Here is a 19,691-nt window from a genome sequence, read left to right as displayed (position 1 = left end):
ACTCCCAGTTGCTCCTGTCATGATCCCAGTTGCTCCCAGCTGCTCCCAGTCACCCTCAGCATAATCCCAGTCACTCCCAGTAGATCCCAATTGCCCCTAACATGGTCTCAATTGCCTCTGCAGGCTCCTGCTCACTCCCAGTATGATCCCAGAATGGTATCAGTACAAAGCCAGTACAGTCCAAGTGTGATGCCAGTATGATCCCAGAACAAACCCAGTACAGTCCCAGTCACTCCCAGTATGATCCCAGTATGATCCCAGTATGATCCCAGTACGATCCCAGCAGAGCCCAGTCCCTGGCAGTGCTGCCAGCGCTGGGATCCCGCAGCCCTCTGTGCGTTCCCCCCTCCCGGCTGTGCCGAGAGGAGCCCCAAGGGCTGGCAGTGCCCAGGCAGGCTCCCCAGGAGAGCCCAGTTTGGATGTGGGGCCCCCAGTTGTCGCAGTTTGCCTCTCCTTTTGCCCGGGCCGGCTTCCCCCCTTCTCCGCAGCGGCCGGGAGCAGCCGAGAGCCCCGCGCTGCCCGTGCCGAGCTGTGCCGGCTCCAGCCCCGCTCCTGCCGCGGGCTGCGAGGGCTCCGGGAACGGGGCAGCGAGGGCGTCGCTGCTGCTGGGGGAGGAGGAGGAGGGAGGGAGGGGAGGGATGAAGGAGGAGAAGGAGGCGGGATTAGAGAGGAGGAGGGTGGGGAGATAGAAGAGGAGGGGGAAGGCGGAGAGAGAGCAGGCACAGAAGGAGAAGGAGGTGTGGTGAGGGAGGAGAAGGATTAGGAGGAGGCGGGGGGATGGAATAGGAGAAGGGGCAGGAAGAGGAAGCGGAGGGACAAAGGCAGATCAAGGCTGAGCAGCAGGAATCTCGCGGTGGAGCCCTCCGTGCATTCGCAGCCCCCACCTGTGGGATCATCGCCCCCCATGGCGCAGGTGAGCGGGGAGGGGGAGCTCGGCCCAGATATCCCGGGGGGTCCCTGGGCTGGGATTTTTTTGGGGGGATGTTTGGAGAATGAAGAAGTGCAAGGCTGAGCGGAAAAGGCCCCTTGGGGGAACATTGGGGGGTGGCGGTGGCGGCAGAGGCAGCCTGGAGGAGCAGAGCCCTGTGTCCCCCAGGAGCCCAAAGTGGGGAGCCCAGAGAGGGGGGAGCGCCGCCATTGGCGGGAGCCTGCAGAGGCTGGAGAGGGGCAGGGGGGACTCCTTGGAGCCCCTGCAGCCCGGAGCAGAGCATGAGGGGAGAAGGGAGCCCAAAAGGGAGCCCAAAAAGCCCCGGCACCCCTGAATGGGCAGAGTGAAGAGGGGGCAGCTTTTGGGATTGCTGGGACTGCCAGCAGGCTGGGGAGGGCGGGCGCCGAATAGAAAGGGGACCCCCAATTCAAGCGTGACCCCAGAAGCTGTGACAGGGGGAACCCCAAACACCAGAGGGGAGGGACAAGGGACAGGGAGCTCTTGGTAGGATTTTTAGGGCTGAATCTTGGTGTTTGGGAGGTTTTTCTGGAGCCCAGATGGCCGGTGACTTCTCGAGGTGGGCTCGGGCAGAGGGACCTTCATATTCAACGTGCTCATCCCTTATTTTCCCCTCACCAGGATTTCTCATTGCCAACCCCTGGGAAGCAGTGAGGAAGAGCAAGATGCCCTGGGACACTGAGGCAGGTGAGGAGGAAGTCAGTGCCCCTTTCCCTCTCTCTCCTGCTGCATCTCCCAGCCCAGCCCAGCAGAACCTCGTGGCAGAGGCCGTTTTGAGCGGCTCCACGGTGCAGGAACCCAACGGGGAGGAAAAGCCCCGGAGATGCCACACGCGGAAGGGCTGCAAACACAGATCACGGGGATCTGAGGGGGAAAGAGCCAGCCTGGGCCAGGAAGGTGGCCGGAGATGGAGCCAGAGCTCGGAGCTGGTGGTCCATGAGCAGGTTCCTGATGGGGAGAAGCCCCACAAGTGCGAGGAATGTGGCAAGAGCTTCAGCAGGAGCTCCCACCTGATCCGGCACCATAGGACCCACACTGGGGAGAGACCCTACGAGTGTGATCAGTGCAGGAAGAGGTTTCAGACCAGCTCCAGTCTCCTCCTACACCAGCGCACGCACACAGAGGAGAGGCCCTTCCGCTGCCCCGACTGCGGGCAGGGCTTCAGGCACAACTCCCACCTCGTCAGGCACCGGCGCATCCACACTGGGGAGAGGCCCCACGAGTGTGAGGAATGTGGGAAGAGCTTCAGGCAGAGCTCCCACCTGATCAGGCACCAGAGGACCCACACTGGGGAACGGCCCTAGGAGTGTGGGGAATGTGGGAAGAGCTTCAGCCAGCATTCCAACCTGATCATGCACCAAAAGATCCACACTGGGGAGAGGTCCTACGAGTGTTCCAAGTGTGGGAAGGGGTTTCGGATCCGCTCCCATCTTGTCCGGCACTATCAGAGTCACACAGAGGAGAGGCCCTTCTGCTGCCCCGACTGCGGGAAGGGATTCAGGCACAACTCCACCCTCGTCACCCACCGGCGCATCCACACTGGGGAGAGGCCCTACGAGTGTTCCGAGTGTGGGAAGGGGTTTCGGATTAGCTCTGATCTCCTCCAGCACTATCAGAGTCACACAGAGGAGAGGCCCTTCTGCTGCCCCGACTGTGGGCAGGGATTCAAGTGCAACTCCAACCTCGTCACCCACCGGCGCATCCACACTGGGGAGAGGCCCTACGAGTGTCCCCAGTGTGGGAAGAGCTTCTCCAGCAGCTCTACATTGACCCAACACCAACGGAGGCACCGGTGAGGGAAGCCCTGCGAGTGCCCCGAGTGCGGGAAGAGCTTCGTGCGCTGCTCCAGCTCCATCCCCCACTGCAGGACCCACGCTGGGCACAGCCCTGGTGACCCACATTCCCTGTGATCCATGCTGGGAACACACCTGGCTGCTCCTCTTTTTAGTTTGCCCTTAATGTTTTTCTATTCTCAACCTCTCTGCGGTCCAAAAGCCAAGAGGGATGGATCTGTCGCCTCAAAACCACTCAAATCCCAATCAAAACAATTTACTTTTAACCCATAAAGGCTCAATCCCTCCTCAAATTGCTTGTTCCCTCCTCAAAAAAACTCAATCCCACGCTAAACTCACTCCATTCCACAACCACCAGGGTGAGATGGGGTTGGAAAGGGATTGGGAGCAGTGGGATCCCAATTGGGAGCGGTGGGATGGGGATTGTGTGGGGCTGGCTGGGTGGGATGTATTTGACAGCAAATAAAACTTTCAGAGTTACTGATTTCTGTCCCATTCATTTTCAGTCAGTTCTGTTTGCAGAGTGCTGCCTTCTCAGCTGATTAATTTGCTATAAAATGCCACTTTTTAAATCATCTAACCCAAACAATCTAAAAATCAATATCCAAAGAAAACCACTCACCGACAAGTAAATTTTTAAAAATAATTTTGAATAGGTTTAGAGTACTTAAGGGTGTTATTAAAGTTTAATTGTTTGGTTAAAATGTGGGAGAAATTCTAGTGGTGCTTGGTTTTGTGTTTAGTAAATTTGAATTACAAATTGTTTTACTAAGGTGTGTTGGATTGCATGTTAGTTTTTTTAGATATTTTTTATCTCAAGTATATTAGTTATTGACTTAAAACTTTCCCTAGGTATTTCTTGTTATATAATTTGTTTATATTTCTTGGTGTTATAGTATGTTATAGTAATAGTTATTGTTGTTTTGGCTTGAATCATTGGAGTATCGTAAGAAAAAAATATTTCATTTTTATTATAATTGATTTCATTTTAATTGTAGTTTATTGATTTATAATTTTGTTATCAGTTGTTGAGAGGATAGGAAGGAAGTTCAAGGGCAGGAACGTTTTTTCCCCAGCTTGTGCAGCCAAAGTCTGGGTGCCATTCAGCCCAGAGCTATGGGATAATATTGTAGTGCCTCCCACACACATTCTGCCTCCAAGAAAAGCTTGGCTTGGCTTATTAGAGTGAAATAAATAGAAGCGTAATAAAATGGACAGTTAAACTCATCCCTCTTGAATGACTCTCTTGCTTTCCAGTGTCAATCCTGCACATCATGCTCCCAAGGCTTGGTATGAACAAGTGTCTGAGATTGCTTAAAAATTCCCAGGCAAGGTTCAGTAAAAGCCAGATAGAATATTAAGCAACAGCTCAAGAAAATTCATTGACAACATTCACATTATTACTTACTGCTTGGTTAAGGAACAACATGGGGAAAAAAGCAAGGATAAAAATTCAGTTAATCAAATGAGAAACATTATGAGAATTATGTGTGTGTGTGTGTGTGTGTGTGTGTGTGTGTGTGTGTGTGTGTGTTTAGGTGCATTTGAGAAAGGGACAGAAAGGACAAGGATCAAAAGGAATACGGCCTAAAAGCTTAACAGCACTGGAGCTGAGCAGTGGTTAAACTGGAGCCTCCAGGAGTGGGGCTCTTGGCCCAGGATCCATGGCTGCTCAGTCATGCTGCCAGTGCAGCAAGCTTGAGAGCGCGCTGGCTCTGCGAGGCCCCACTCAGAGGGAGGTTGCTGCTGGCACCTCTGGGCTCCAGGAGAGCCCCAAGGGCCTCCTTTGGGAGCGCCGTTCATGGGCCACAGGCGAGGGGCCTCAGCCATCAACGCTTCATCGTGGCCGCGCCGTGGGTCAGCAGCCTGGCTCTGAGAGTGGGAGAAGGAGGATGTCATGCCTTTGAGGCAGGGAAAGCGGTTTCCAAGGCAGTTCACAGGACACCCCAGGAGCTCATCAGACAGCACAAGTGCCTGGCAGCGCTCGGTGTCTCTGGGAAGCTCAAGAGGAGCTGGGCCCAGGGGCTGCTCAGCAAGGCCCAGGCCTGACAAGCGTTTCTCAGGTCACTGTGTGGCTGGACAAGGCCGGGGCCATTCGCCACCACAATCTGAAGCATGAGGTTTTGATGTAGGGTAAAAAGCCATGGCCCAGTGGAAGTGGGCTGTGTCCTCAGGCCTGTGGGAGAATCACAATGCAGATCCTTGTGCTACTGATTCCATCTCTCCCATTTTTCTGAGTTCTTGGTGGCAAGGTCATTTAGGTCACACAGCTCTCTGAAGCTTTCTTCACAATGAATTAAAGTGAGATTACACATCCCAAATCGTCTTCTGTTACAGTTTAACTGATTGATTTAAGAAATTTCTGGAGCAGAAAACTTGCTTCCTCAGATATTTACTGTGTGTGGCACCAAGCACAGAGGAGAGATTTAATGTCAAAGGCATGGCCCAGGCAATGCTCTTTTGACAAGTTCTGCCCGGAGCTTTCCTGAGGAAGATCTGAAAGGTTCGATGTCACTGGCACAAGCTCCTGCAGTGGCTGCTGGCCAGCAGAGCAGGGCTGGCAGCTGTGCAACAAGTGCTGCCACAGGCAGCAGGTCAGCCAGGGCAGCAAATCAAGAGCTGGGAAGGAGCTGATCTGAAGGCCAAACATCCTTAGCTCCTAAAAGAGCTGGAACAGTTCCTCATTCCAATGAGGTGCGGTGTTGGACACAGCTGTATGTGAGCACTGGACACAAGTTGCTCCCACTGAGTGCTGTGATGGTTTCTGCAGGAGCTCTGGGCTCCTGTGTGTGCTGGACACAATGAGGAGAGAAGGAGCCAAGTGCACTGACACACCTTTGTCTTGAGCATGACCCGGCCTGGACCAAACACACTGCAAGCTTTCCCCTTTGGCCCATGTCTCAAAATGTCAGGTCAGCTGTTGGACGACTCAGGTTGGTTTGGTGTCAAGGAATTCCCCTCAGAAATACTGGGTTTGTCTTCCTCAGTGCCTTCCCCTCAGCAGCCTTGGGGCTGCTCCTGTGTGAAGCCATGTGTCTCACACAGTTTGGGAGAACTTGATACAGGACACTCTGCAATGAGTCGTCTCCTCTAAAGTGTTCCAACAATCCCCTTCCAGTAACAGGAAATTAATACTAATAGATGAAAGTGGAAAAAAATTGCAACAGTTTATTAAGAAGTGGAATAGCTGAAAAGCAAGCAAAAAGGCCAGTGAGTTCTAGATATCAAACTGCCAGACCTCACCATCCCCCTGCTGGGACAAAGACCCAGAATGCCGGAGGAAAATCCCCCCAGGACACGCGTTACAAGGTGGTGCTGGGTTCTCCCTCAGGAAGAACGGGAGCTGTCACGGAGCAGCTCCAGCAGCAGATGAAAGCTCCATGCTTGTCCAGCGTCGACTTTCTCCCAGAGGCAGAGCTCTGTGGAGCGGTCACGGCAGGTGAAGCAGCTGGGCTGGAGACCCTCGGTGTCTTTTCTCCCCGGCGTGGCTCAGCTCACGCTCTCGGGCTGGGAGCGGGGCTGCTCCACTCCTGCTGGCATCATGTCCCTGGGCTTGGACAGTTTTCTGCCAGGAGAGCCCAGCATGCTGTTACACAGATCTCTCATAAAGGCCCAAACCAACTCCAAACACTCTGCCTACAGCAGCGTTTCACAAAGTGCTGCAGAAATCCAGGACAGCTGCAAGTGAGTGTCAGACGGCTTTTGTCTTGTTCTTGCCAGCAGAATTCTTGATGATCTGATCCAATTTTATTCAGATGTAACACAGGAGCTGTGTTTTTTTATTGAAATATTTCATGATGAGTAACAAGCCTTGGAGCATGAGGCACAGGACTGACGTGTGAAAGCATGAGCATATCCTCCAAAGTCACCAGTTTAATTGTCCATTTTATTACCCTTGTATTTATTCCACACTAATAAGCAAACTCAAGCTTTGCTTGGATATAAAACAGGCACGGCATACCCTACGGTCTCTTGCAAGGTCATCAGGGCTGGCAGTGACAAAGCAGGCAGTCTGCTTCATTGGGAATCACTATGGATCTGCATCACAATGTGTTTTTAAGTAGCATGGTATTATTAAGATCTCCTTTTCTGCACGAGATACAAAAAGGAGGTTCTGAAATGATTTCCATGCAAGCAGGCAGTAAAGAACTGACCCAGCTATCCTAACAAAGTTTTGGCTTTGGCAATTGCACTCTTCCCATTCATCTTTTGACGCAGACACTCCAGGTTTTCCCCACACCCCTGCAAGGCTGGCAATTGCTGTTTCCCGTTTACTGTTCTTCCCTAGAGCAAGTACAGTGGCTGCTTTGAAACTAAAAGCCCTGAGATCTGGGCATCTTGAAGGAGCATGAAATGCTAATTAAGTGTTCCCATTGGCAATACCCAGGTCTGCACTTCCCAGAGCTCTGAAGCAGCAGCAGGAGGGCCATGCATCATTCCTGTTGGTGGATGTTCATGTTTCTGGTGTGCAAGAGCAATGGCTTTGAGGAGGGACAAAAATGCCCCTATGCAAACAGTGGCTGTGCAAGGAGATGTGAAGTTTCACTGCCTTTTTTAGGATAGTTTAGAAAGATCTAAGAGAGTACTGTGGCATGGAGCAGGTCCCTAATTTTGTCTCCAGAGAAATCCCCAAAGGACAAATCTGCTCTGCTGGTGATGGCAACCCCATAAGCTCGTGGACTTGTTTTCCCTGCAACATGCCACCCTGCCTGGGCTTTACTAGGCCAGGACTAGACCCATAGCTATGCCAACACATGCAGCCACGTGACACAGAATCAGACAGAGTTTTCCTTCAGAAAACTCAATTAACACATTCACATGCAGTTTCTTCTAGAACATCAGAAGCTGGCAGCCATGAGGACTTTGCTGTCAAAAGGTTACAGTTTGCACTGGGCCCAGAAGTATTTTTCCCTAAGGCAAAACAAATTGAAATGTGAAGTTTAAATCTTCAAATGACTATGAAAGGAAACTGTAGAATAATTTCTGGAAAGGCAGCATTGTCAATGATCATGCAGCCCACCAAGAGCTGGAGCGGAATCCAGAATTGTTTGTTCCAGCTATGCATGAATTCATTACCCTGGCAAGCACCAGTCCATGGGAACAAATGATCCCATAGCCCTGGGCAGAAGGGCACCCAGGCTGGAGTGGCAATAGATTTGAGGAACCCTTGTCACTTGTTATTGGCCTCACAGCCCACTCATCCCTTGGCAAGCAAGTTGCAAAAAACACTGTTGGACTGCTGTCCTGGGTAAATCTACATACAGATGACTTTTCCAAAGCAGGGCATCTTTTCCCAGTGAAATACACATCCTCCTCTTACCTATGAAAATGTGACTGAAGTCACCTGTGAGCCAGATCTGTGTGAGATTGCAAAGGAGCAAAGCTTTGGCATTTGGGCACACTTCTCTTGGTTTCTTTGCTCAGGCCTTCTGAGAGCACACAACATATCCAGGTAGAAATCTTTTGACTATACAGGATCTTTTGGTTCCATTGTCCCCCAAACATGTGAAGAGGTGGCCCTGTTGTAATGCCAAGTAACAAAGAGCAGCACAAATGACAGAAAGAAAACGTGGCAAAAGAGGAAGTGGAGATGTGCAGTGAGGAAAGGATGTGGTGAGACACTGGCACATCAAGCAAGCTGCACTCCCATAATCTCTAGGCTGGCAGGTCCTGGTCTCACATTCTCCTTTTGGTTTATTTAATTATTATTTTTTTTAATAACGAAAATAAAATATATAGAATTAAAAATATGTCATCAAAATTGAAAGATACAATCAAAACCTTTATTCAAAACGACATCTAAATATCAGAATATATATCCATATCTAACTATGAAGCCTAACACATAAATCCTATTCTTGTACACTCTTCAGACAGGCAGCAGCTTCTTCCTGAGCTTGGAGGAATTAGAGCTCTTCTGGATGGGAGACAAAGACTTTGTGGGTAAGAGAACATTGGAAGTGTCCAGAGAAAACTGCTTGGTAAGGCTGTAGGCAGTCAGATCTGCAAAGGGGAGACACAAAATGCAACAGAGCCAGCAATACAAAAGAAAATCATCTGAAGCTCCATATTTCATGGGACAGACTTCCTGGAATCTTCTAAATAGCTGCATATGGAAACATGCTCTTGCTGGCAGACACTTGGAGTAGGCCCAGGGGAAAACCCTGCCCCACTTCCACAGAGCTACCCCAGGAACAGCCTGGCCTCTGGACTGCCCTGGGACAGCAGGGAGCCCCGAGCCCTGTGCTCTCCAGCAATGGCTCAGCTGCACATGCACCCTCCTGCTCCTCTGCCTGCCCCACAGCTGAGCAGCCCTCCAGCTGCACGGGGCACTGGCAGCAGCACAGCTCATTGCAGGGCCACATGCAGGGCACAGCTGTTCCCTGGCAATGTGCACAGCCTGGCTGGGCTGCCACAAGACCCTTCCTCCCAGCAGAGAGCGGCCCAGCTCCCCCCTCACCTCTGTGTGAGGCTGAGCCATGTTCACCTTGTCCTCAGTCTGGAGTTGCTTCAGGCCCCCCATGTCATGACTAAGAAGGGAAGTGGAGAGAGCAGGGGCAGATGCAAACCCTTCCTTAGGCACCCACAGCTCTTCTGGGCAACTTGTTCCCAGTGCCTCAACAGCCTCACTGTAGAGAATTTCTTCTTAGAAAATTGCAAAGAGGATAAAAATGCTTCTGTAAATCCATCAGCAAGAAAAGGAGGGCTAAGGAGAATCTCTGTCTTTTCCTGGATGTGGGTGGAAACACAGAACAAACGATGAGGAAAAGACTGAAGACCTTAGTGCACTCTTCCCTGGGTAAAAACTGTCAGGATGGCCAGGCCCAGGGAGGGGTGGAATTCAATGGAATTAAATCCAGCTGGTGCCTGGTCACAGGTGGTGTTCCCCAGGGCTCAGCACTGGGACAAGTTGTGTTTCTCATCTTTGCCAACGATGGGAAAGAGAGGATCAAGGGCACCGCAGGCAGTTTACAGACAATGCCAAGCTGGGTGGGAGTGCTGATCTGCCAGAGGGATCTGGACAGGCTGGATCATGGGCTGAGGCCACTTGCGTGAGGTTCAACAAGGTGAAGTGCCCGTCCTCCACTGGAGCCACAGCACCCCCATGGATGGCTACAGGCTGGGAGCAGAGTGGCTGGGAAGCCGCCCAGCAGAAGAGCACCTGGGGGTGCTGGTTGGCAGTGGCTGAGAGCCAGGGTGCCCAGGTGGCCAAAAATGCCAATAGCATCCCGTCCTGTGATAGGCTTTAGGGGTGGCCTTGGCAATGTCAACAGTCTCAGATTATGGGAAGGACTCTATGATCTTAAAGGTCTTTTCCAATGGAAAAAGTTCTGCAATTCTAAACCTCCATTTGTGCTTTTGAAGGATGCAGTCCCAAATAGACCTGCATTTGTGTTTTTAAGGAATTTAGCATTGACCTCTCCTTGAAAGTAATAGGAATCAGGCTTTAAATGTTCTCAAAGCACTTTTATTCCTTGATCTTAAGCTGTGTGTTTGAATTGAGGTGCTTTTGTACAGGAAGGTTGGACCGTGGGATAAATACAGGCAATTTAGCTGCAATGGCACTTGTTTCATCTGCTTTTCTGCTTCCTTTTCCCATGGGTGGCAGATTTGGGAGTATTTTCTTGTGCATTGACTTCAGGCTCAGACTTGCTCATGGATGTGCTGTAAAATCTTATCTACCCCTTAGTGAAAAATGCTTGCAAACTGGTGGGAATTGCTAGAGACAAGAATTACAAACCAGTCCCCAGTATGATTAGCCCAGTGTCCCTGCTTAAATCAGGTATGCTTGTATTAAAAAGGAGCAAACTATTCTAAATCTCCTGCCCACTCCACTTTAAAAAAAAATGTTTTGTACTTCTTGGGGCAAGTCCTGTGTGCCATTCCAAGTCTGTTATCAAATGTGTGAAGTGATGCTGCTGCTGTAGCAGCAGCCTGAGTTGAGTGGGAGCAACTCCAAAGCACTGGGTTCTACAGCAGTGGGCATGGTGGGAGGCTTGCCTCTGCTGCCATGGGGAGAGCAGCTGCTGGGGCTTCCCCCTTCTGCCAACAGCAGTCTGCCTCCAACACGTGGACTGTATGGCCATGATTTTGCCAGAAAGTGGGAAATGCATCGTTTGAATGTATTTTGATGTTGTCTGACATCACCTGACTGGAGCGGTTTGGTGGGCAGGACGCCCTGTGGGCAGGGCCATGGCAGGGATCAGTGGCTGGCACTGGCACTGGCAGTGTTATTTTCCCAGGCAGGCTCCTGACACAGCTGTGGGGGAAGGCAGCAGCAGCTGTATCAGCCCAGCAAGCAGCAGCACATGGAGGACACTCTCATTTTCAAAGAGCCCATCACCCCCTTTGCTCTCCCATGGCAGCACAAGATGATTCCAGCAGGTGAAGGGCTGCCGCAGCCTGGAGACTCCTGCAGCCAGCACTTGTTGCAATCTCCTTGCTGCAGCTCTCCTGGAGGATGTTGGCTGCAGAGGTGTGCCAATGCCCAGGAATGCTGCTCAGCTCAGGGGCAGGGTGTGTACAAAGCTGCCTTCAGAGCGCTGATCACCAGACCCCGGAGCCGCTGGCAAGGGCAGCAGCTCTTCTTCATTCTGTGCAGGAGAGAGGCCAGCCTTGGAGCCTGGCCCTGGGGACAGGGAAACGCTCTGAGTATAGGTTTGAATTTTCAGAGACAGTCCAAATGAGAATTGTTTTGAGGCAGGTGTTGCAATGTTGGGTTTGGGTGTGTCTGCAGGAAAGCAAGCAGGAATAAACCCCTGCCACAATGAGGGAGAACTTTGCATGGCCAGTTTACACCCTAGAGATACACTGATGATATGGGCCCACTGAACACTGGGGGCATCTGATGCAGAGTGCAAAGCTTCTTTGAATAGACAGGAGACATGAGACTTGAAGAAATAATATTGCAGATGCAGAAAAAGGGATCAGACCCACTGGTCCCATGGCTCAGGCTTAGTTTTGCCAAATCAAGCAGGATTAGTTTTATCCACTTTTTTCAGAATAACCTGCCCTGTGCTATTTCCATCATGAAAAGTTTGAATTGTCAGGAACTGCCAAGATCAGAAATGTTTTGAGGCAGATCATGTTTATGTTGGGTTTGGGTGTTTATGCAAAAAAGCAAGCAGGGAATAAACCCCTAGAACAATGAAGCAGAGCAAAAGTGGAATATTTGGATGGTCAATTTGTTCTCTAAAGCTTTCGGCCAGCTGAATTCTGGGGTCATCTACTGGGGAGTGCAAAGCTGCTTTTACTTCCACGGCCCGGTGCCATTCTTTGTGTCCCAGCACTTTGCTTGATGTGAAGAGAAATTTACCAATTCCCACACCAACCAGCTGCAACCCAGATCTGAGTGGGAATTACAGAAATAAATTACAGAAATGAATTTACAGAAATAAAGGACTTGAAAAGTAGCTTTGGAGAGGGTTTACTTCCTAGACAGTGTGAAAGCCTCAGGCCTGGCCAGGCTGGGCTCAGGGCTGGCTGCCCTTGGGAAGGGAAGGGGATGGAGTTGGGGTGGGGTTTTGCAGCCATGGAAATGAGAGAGCCACGGGCTATTGCATCACAAAGGGGCAGCCCCATGGGCTATTGTGTCACAAAGGGGCAGCCCCACGCTGGGGCTGTGAAGGCTGTGCAGGTTGTGGTTGGCACGGCCGCAGCGGCAGCAGACGCGTCTGGCTCTGCCTCTCTGTGCCGAGCGCTGGTGATCGGAGTCACCCGGCCTTGTTCTGAGGCTGGGCACCAAGCTCCTGTCGCTGTCAGCTCTGAGAGTGTTCCCAGAGTCAAACCCAGATCCTTCTGCCAGGCAGAAGCACGGGTTTGAAGATGGACTTTAGTGGAAAAGGAAAAACCTCTGAAGGAAAAGGTGAGGATAGGAAGGAGCTGAAAGGCTGAAGCCAAATGGAAAACAAATCCCACCATATTTCAGGGAAAACTGTTCCGTGGTGGTCAGTGCTGGCTCTGTGTCAGAGTAGGTGGCTGACAGCTACAGAGGATCCTGCAAGGGCGCCCATGGAATCACAACATTCTGTCATTAGTTTACTCTGCTTTCTCCTGTTTGACAGTAGCCAAATCAGTCATACTGTCAGCCAGGACAGGGACTGTGGCCACAGCTGCCCACAAACTGGCCATGAGATGCAAGTCCTGTTGCTTTCTTTACCATCAATGTTGGGTCTCAGTACAGAAAAATGTCCTGTTCTTCCTCTGCTTGCTGATGGGGTCCCACCCAGGGGATGGTATTACGGTGGTACAGAAACACCAATAAGGCCTGCCTGCTTGCTGAGAGGTCTTTGTGGTTTTCCGAAATAGCAGTCACAGCTGTGTGGGTCTTTCCTAGGGATTCCCAGGCCAGCCTCAAGAAGGAATTTTTTTCCCCTCTTATCTTTGGAGCCTTCCACCTTTCCCTTCACACTTGCTAACTCAATACTGTTGAGAGGAATGTAACGCAGACTAGTTTCATAAAAAAGAAAACCAAAGAAATTTTCCCAATAATTAAAAATTATTCCCATCGAGTGCCATACCTATTAGATGTGTTGATGATAAAAGTGGGCGTTCACATAACTCACTTCTTCCCTTGAGAGCATGGCTCAGCCTCACACAGAGATGAGGGGGGAGCTGGGCCGCTCTCTGCTGGGAGGAAGGGTCTTGTGGCAGCCCAGCCAGGCTGTGCACATTGCCAGGGAACAGCTGTGCCCTGCATGTGGCCCTGCAATGAGCTGTGCTGCTGCCAGTGCCCCGTGCAGCTGGAGGGCTGCTCAGCTGTGGGGCAGGGAGAGGAGCAGGAGGGTGCATGTGCAGCTGAGCCATTGCTGGAGAGCACAGGGCTCGGGGCTCCCTGCTGTCCCAGGGCAGCCCAGAGGCCAGGCTGTTCCTGGGGTGCCTCTGTGGAAGTGGGGCAGGGTTTTCCCCTGGGCTGTCTCCAGTGTCTGCCCGTAGGACCATGCTTCCCTGTCCAGCTCTTTAGAAGTTTCCAGGAAATGTGTCCCATGAAATATGGAGCTTCAGATATTTTAGGTTTGCATTGTGGCCTCTGTTACATTTTGTGTCTCCACTTTGCAGGCCTGACTGGCTACCCTCTCGCCAAGAGGTTTTCTCTGGCAAATCCTTCTATGCTCCTTCCCTCCAAGCCATTGCCTCCCATCCAGAAGAGCTCTCCTTCTACCACACCAAGTCAGACATGCAGTGGAGAGCAGGAGAATGGGAAAAATGGCAGTGGCTGTGACGAGCACCGGGCAAAAATACAGGAGCTGAGTTCAGAGAGAAAAGGCCATAAGGTAAAGAGACCAAGCTAATCCTGTGTGATAAATTTTCAATTTCTTTGCTGTAGGTAGAACTCTGAGATGTTTTTGCTGACAGGAAGTGACCCTTTCACTGAAGTTTGAACAGGTCCCGATTTGGATCCTTAGCTGGGCCAGAAATGATGGGTTAAGAAGGAAGGGTGTGCATCTGCCCCTGCTGCCTCCACCCCCCTTCCTGGCCATGGCATGGGGGCTCTGGAGGAACTTGGGCAGGCAGAGACCTTGCAGAGATCAGCAGGGCAGGGAGCTCTGCTGGACTTCCTAAAAGCCAGTGAGCCTGAGATGATGGATGTGTGGGAGCTGGAGAGCAGCGAGCATCCCGAGAGCTCAGCAGCAGCACCTGGGCTCAAAGGCTGCTGGGGAAGTGTAGGAGGGAAGGGCAGCAGCAGCAGAAGAGAGGGGCTTGAGAAAAGCAGGTTTTGCCATCCTGCAGAATGGCTTTGTGGGGATGTGCTGGAGATCAAGAGCGACTGTAAGGTGACTTAGGGTCAGAGAGAGAACCGTGATCTAAACACACTCGAATACCATCCACAAGGCCAGTGGAGGCAGTGGCAGCCCAGAACACCTTGATGTCAAACTTGTGGATGCCAGCTGGGAATGTAGCCACACTTGCAGAGAAGTCACCACCAGGGAAGGGGTGGCAAATCTGGGGCATGGTCTCTCCCTCACCACCTCCCTTTCCATTCCCCATCCTCGGCCAACCGCACCATCAGTTTGACTATTCCTGCCAGGTCCCAGCTGAGGGCATATCTAGATGTCTTGAGGCATGAAGGGGGGCAAGGCTGGATGCTTGATCTGAGCCCTGTGTTCTACTCTTTCCAGGCTGCCTTGCTGCATTCCATTGGTGGGGATATGAAGAAGGGGTCACTGGGACTGCCTTTGGTCCCCCCAATAGGCAAGGCAGGAAGTCCCCCTGTGGGCAGTGCTGCGGGGTCCCTGCCAAGCTCTCCCCAGCTGGATTCCCAGGAGTCCCGGGAGATGAGGTAAGCCAAGGTGTCTGCTGCTCCAGTGTGCTGTTCACCTCACTCCTCCCATCTCATGTGATTATTTTGTACAGTCAGCTGTCCCCAGTGTTTATGCAAACATCTGTGTTTTCACCATTTTGCACACCTATAATGACGTAGCACAATGTCATACCCAAGGGCGTTCAATCTGATCCTTCTTCTTGAAAAAACAAGGAGTTGTAATATTCTAAGGAGACAGCAGTGCTCTGACCACATGTAGAACAAGGCTGTCACCAGGGTAATGCAGGAGCAGGCAAAGTCAAGCTTTGGCAGCAGTACAAAAGTAGCTGCCCTCCATACAGACTCGTGTCTCAGCTCAGCAGCTCTTGCTGCTTCGGAGAGGCTCTAGGAACCACTTGGCTCCAAAAGGAGAGGCAGCAGACTTGGGGAGTTTTGATGCAAGTTGAAGAATGACTGCTGTGTTTCAGCCAGAGCTTGGCCAGCTCTGTGTGACTCCAGAAACAGAAAACCCAAGGACAGTTAATCAGCTTGGCATCTTGTTGGGTTTATGTGTTGCATTCCCCTCTTCATCACAGTGACCATGCTAATAACTTTGCCTCCTTTCATGGTACGCCCTTTCCCTCCCTTCTCTTTCTACCTCCTCATATGTTCTTTTGTCCTCTATTTTCTCCAGGCCAAGACCCAGCAGCAGAAGCAAAGAGAACAGCTCTGAAGATGCAGGTAGGTAGAGGGCATGCCTGTCCTAAAATGACCATTGTAGTCTTGCCTCAGAGGTGACATTTGGAGAGCTTGGTTAAAACCCATTCTTTTGAAAATCTCATTAAATTCATTTCAATTCCTTGATGGGTTCAGTGGAGTCTCCCAGAGCCCAGTCCCTGCGAGCGTGCTCTGGTGGTGCCGTGAAAACTCCTCCATTTTGCAGGCAAGAATAGGTTCAATTCTTCCAAGTCTTTCCGGCCATGTCCCTTCTCACTGCTTCCCTCCAAGCCATTGCCTCCCATCCGGATGAGCTCTCCTTCTCCTAACACAAATGAAATGTACAGGATGGAGAAAGAGAACAAGAAAAATGGCACTGGCTGTGATGATGGGTGTAGAAAAAAACAGGAGCTGAGTTCAGAAGGAAAAAGTTATAAGGTAAGGAGACCAAGCTAAGACCTATGCAGAAGATTTCCAGTTTATTTGCTCTAGGCTGAGCTTGGAGACCTTTTCTTGTGGTGTGAGCCCAGGGAAGCAGCTGAGTCGAGGAAGATCTCAGCTGGACACTGCACTTCAGGTTGGCATTGGGTTTGTGGTGGAGACTTCACATCCTCAGTGTGGATCAATAGCAGGAGAGGTCTTTGAATGGTTTCTGGGCTCTGTTGTGGTTCCTCCTCTGTCTTATGGCTGAGAAAACACCAACAAGCAGTCAGAGCAGCTAAAGCTGTCTAATCTGGAAAAGCTATCCTTCTAGATTTAGTAAACTATAGGTATCTGTGAACCATCTCTATGTCTTGGTGATGTTTTCTGCCTGCTCTGTCTGGTTGGGAAGCAAAAAGGTGTTTGTTGGAGCAGGCAGTCCTGCAAAGTCAGTTCCAGGTTATCTCAGCTTCAGAGGTGGTGAGAGCCAGACATCCTCTGCTGCTGTTTCCAGACTTATCAGCTTCTGGGCGGCTGTGTGCTCTGGCACGGCTTTGTCCAGAGGGAAGGGATGGGAGGTGGCCACGGGGAGAGCAGCCCCGAGCCCAGGCACACGATTGCCTTGGCAGCAGGGCCAGGAGCTGCAGTTGTTCTGGGTTTGCTGTGGGGTGCAGGAGGAGGCAGATGAACAACAGCTTTGGTAGACAAAATATCCAATCCAAGGCTTGGGTATTGATTTCAGCCTGGCTGAGAAAGGGCCCCATGTATCCCTGACAGGACCTGACCCTCTCACTGAAGTTTGAACAGGTCCTGAGTTGGCTCCTTAGCTGGGCCAGAAATGATGGGTTAAGAAGGAAGGGTGTGCATCTGCCCCTGCTGCCTCCACCCCCCTTCCTGGCCATGGCATGGGGGCTCTGGAGGAACTTGGGCAGGCAGAGACCTTGCAGAGATCAGCAGGGCAGGGAGCTCTGCTGGACTTCCTAAAAGCCAGTGAGCCTGAGATGATGGATGTGTGGGAGCTGGAGAGCAGCGAGCATCCCGAGAGCTCAGCAGCAGCATCTGGGCTCAAAGGCTGCTGGGGAAGTGTAGGAGGGAAGGGCAGCAGCAGCAGAAGAGAGGGGCTTGAGAAAAGCAGGTTTTGTCATCCTGCAGAATGGCTTTGTGGGGATGTGCTGTGGATCAATACTGGCTGTTGGGTGCCTAAGGGTCAGAGAGAGAACAGTGATCTAAACCCATTCCCATGCCATGCAGAAGGCCAGTGGAGGCAGTGGCACCCCAGGATATCTTGATGTCAAACTTGTGGATGCCAGCTGGGAATGTAGCCACACTTGCAGAGAAATGAGCATGAAGGGAGAGGGGGCAAATCTGGTGCATGGTCTCTCCCTCACCACCTCCCTTTCCTTGGTCAACTTTCCCTGTCCTAGGCCAAGCTGCTCCATAGGTTTGGCTTTTCCTGCCAGATCCAAATCAATTGCACAGCTAGATGTCTTGAGGCATGAAGGGGGGCAAGGCTGGATGCTTGATCTGAGCCCTGTGTTCTACTCTTTCCAGGCTGCCTTGCTGCATTCCATTGGTGGGGATATGAAGAAGGGGTCACTGGGACTGCCTTTGGTCCCCCCAATAGGCAAGGCAGGAAGTCCCCCTGTGGGCAGTGCTGTGGGGTCCCTGCCAAGCTCTCCCCAGCTGGATTCCCAGGATTCCAGGGAGATGAGGTAAGCCAAGGTGTCTTCTGCTCCAGTGTGCTGTTCACCTCACTCCTCCCATCTCATGTGATTATTTTGCACAGTCAGCTGTCCCGTGTATGTATGCAAACATCTGTGTTTTCACCATCTTGCCCATCTGTGATGATCCAGCACAATGTCAATCCCAACACCAATGCCCCAAGAGCAGGGGCTGTGGTGGGGAAGAGGAGGAAGGGCTTAAAAGCTCCTCAAGATGCGTCCAGGGCTGGACTTGGCTATTGATTGCCTCTGCAGTGGTTGTGATGTCATTTGGTAGTTGTACTGCATGGGTCTGGATCCTGAAAATCCTTGAATGCTGTGATCCTTGACTGTCAACTTCTGCAAACAGGAGAATATGTTTGGGCAAATATTGCCTCCTGGAGAGGTGTCTGCAACTTCAGGTGCTGCTCCTGTAATCTTCAAGTGTAAATTCAAGGTGCCTGGGCCTCCACTGTGAAATGAGATCCCAGAGAAATTTTGGGATATAGATGTATAATCTGATTGATGTTTAATATTTTGATCTGAGCTTAAGATCAAACAGGGCAAATTGCTTGAGAAGAGGCATAGGACTGTACCTGATGGAAAGGTACTGGCTTGGATATGTATGAGAAAATGAAGCTGTCAAGCTGATCCAAGTGATAACAATAAAGAAGGAGTCACAGAAGTATCCTTCCAATTGAAAATCTTCAGTAGGGCTTTGAAAGTGTGATCTGAATATCCTTCCCTAAGAGCTGAGTTGGAAAAAGCCTTTTTGTTCTGGAAAGAGCCAGATGGTGTAATGTCATTCTCAGGAGACAGCGGTGCTCTGACCACATGTAGAACAAGGCTGTCACCAGGGTAATGCAGGAGCAGGCAAAGTCAAGCTTTGGCAGCAGTACAAAAGTAGCTGCCCTCCATACAGACTCGTGTCTCAGCTCAGCAGCTCTTGCTGCTTCAGAGAGGCTCTAGGAACCACTTGGCTCCAAAAGGAGAGGCAGCAGACTTGGGGAGTTTTGATGCAAATTGAAGAATGACTGCTGTGTTTCAGCCAGAGCTTGGCCAGCTCTGTGTGACTCCAGAAACAGAAAGCCCAAGAACAATTAATCAGCTTGGCATCTTGTTGGGTTTATGTGTTGCATTTCCCCCTTCCTCACAGTGGCCATGCTAATAACTTTGCCTCCTTTCATGGTACGCCCTTTCCCTCCCTTCTCTTTCTACCTCCTCATATGTTCTTTTGTCCTCTATTTTCTCCAGGCCAAGACCCAGCAGCAGAAGCAAAGAGAACAGCTCTGAGGATGCAGGTAGGTAGAGGGCATGCCTGTCCTAAAATGACCATTGTAGTCTTGCCTCAGAGGTGACATTTGGAGAGCTTGGTTAAAACCCATTCTTTTGAAAATTTCATTAAATTCATTTCAATTCCTTGATGGGTTCAGTGGAGTCTCCCAGAGTCCAGTCCCTGTGGGTGTGCTCTGCTGGTGCAGTGAAAATTCCTCCAGTGGGAAGTGTTGGGTGGCAAGAGCTGGAGTGGTGGCTTGGGGCCCTGGAAATGCAGTGCAGGAAAAGGAAACATTCCTCTTTTTCCTGCACATGCCTTTTATCTTCCTGAAGCCTTCCTAGTATCACACTTAGTAGAGAAAATGAAGTCATTTAGCATGAAATGAGAAATGTTACCACTCCTTTCTCCTGCTTTTGAAGGAGAATACCTTTCCTTGGGGCAGTTTCTGAGCTGAACCCTTTGAGATCTGGAGGAGATTCATGGGCACTGCCTGGTTTTGCACTGGCAGAAATAGGGAAAGCTCCTATGACAGAAAGTCCTTTTGAATTTTGCAGTGAAGGAGAAGGAGGCTTCCAGGTGGATGCAGCTTAGGCAGGGT

At 51.0% G+C, this 19,691-nt stretch overlaps 1 protein-coding gene and 1 pseudogene across 1 annotated transcript in view; one reads left to right on the top strand and one right to left on the bottom strand.

Annotated features, from left to right (window-relative positions):
- The window catches only part of LOC135306179 (zinc finger protein 850-like), a gene marked incomplete at its 5' end in the record, with an annotated part of 412,436 nt that overhangs the window by 335,426 nt on the left and 57,319 nt on the right, over window positions 1-19,691 (top strand). The window contains 1 exon segment of the mRNA XM_064429767.1: window positions 1,899-2,683. Coding sequence (XP_064285837.1) covers window positions 1,899-2,683 — 785 coding nt within the window.
- The window catches only part of LOC135305611 (zinc finger protein 345-like), a 77,860-nt pseudogene that overhangs the window by 29,105 nt on the left and 29,064 nt on the right, over window positions 1-19,691 (bottom strand).

Source organism: Passer domesticus, chromosome 8 (genome assembly GCF_036417665.1).
Source record: "Passer domesticus isolate bPasDom1 chromosome 8, bPasDom1.hap1, whole genome shotgun sequence".
In the NCBI taxonomy this organism is placed as follows: domain Eukaryota; kingdom Metazoa; phylum Chordata; class Aves; order Passeriformes; family Passeridae; genus Passer; species Passer domesticus.
The sequence above is the reverse complement of the archived record's forward strand: the minus strand, read 5'-3'. Positions and strand labels throughout refer to the sequence as shown.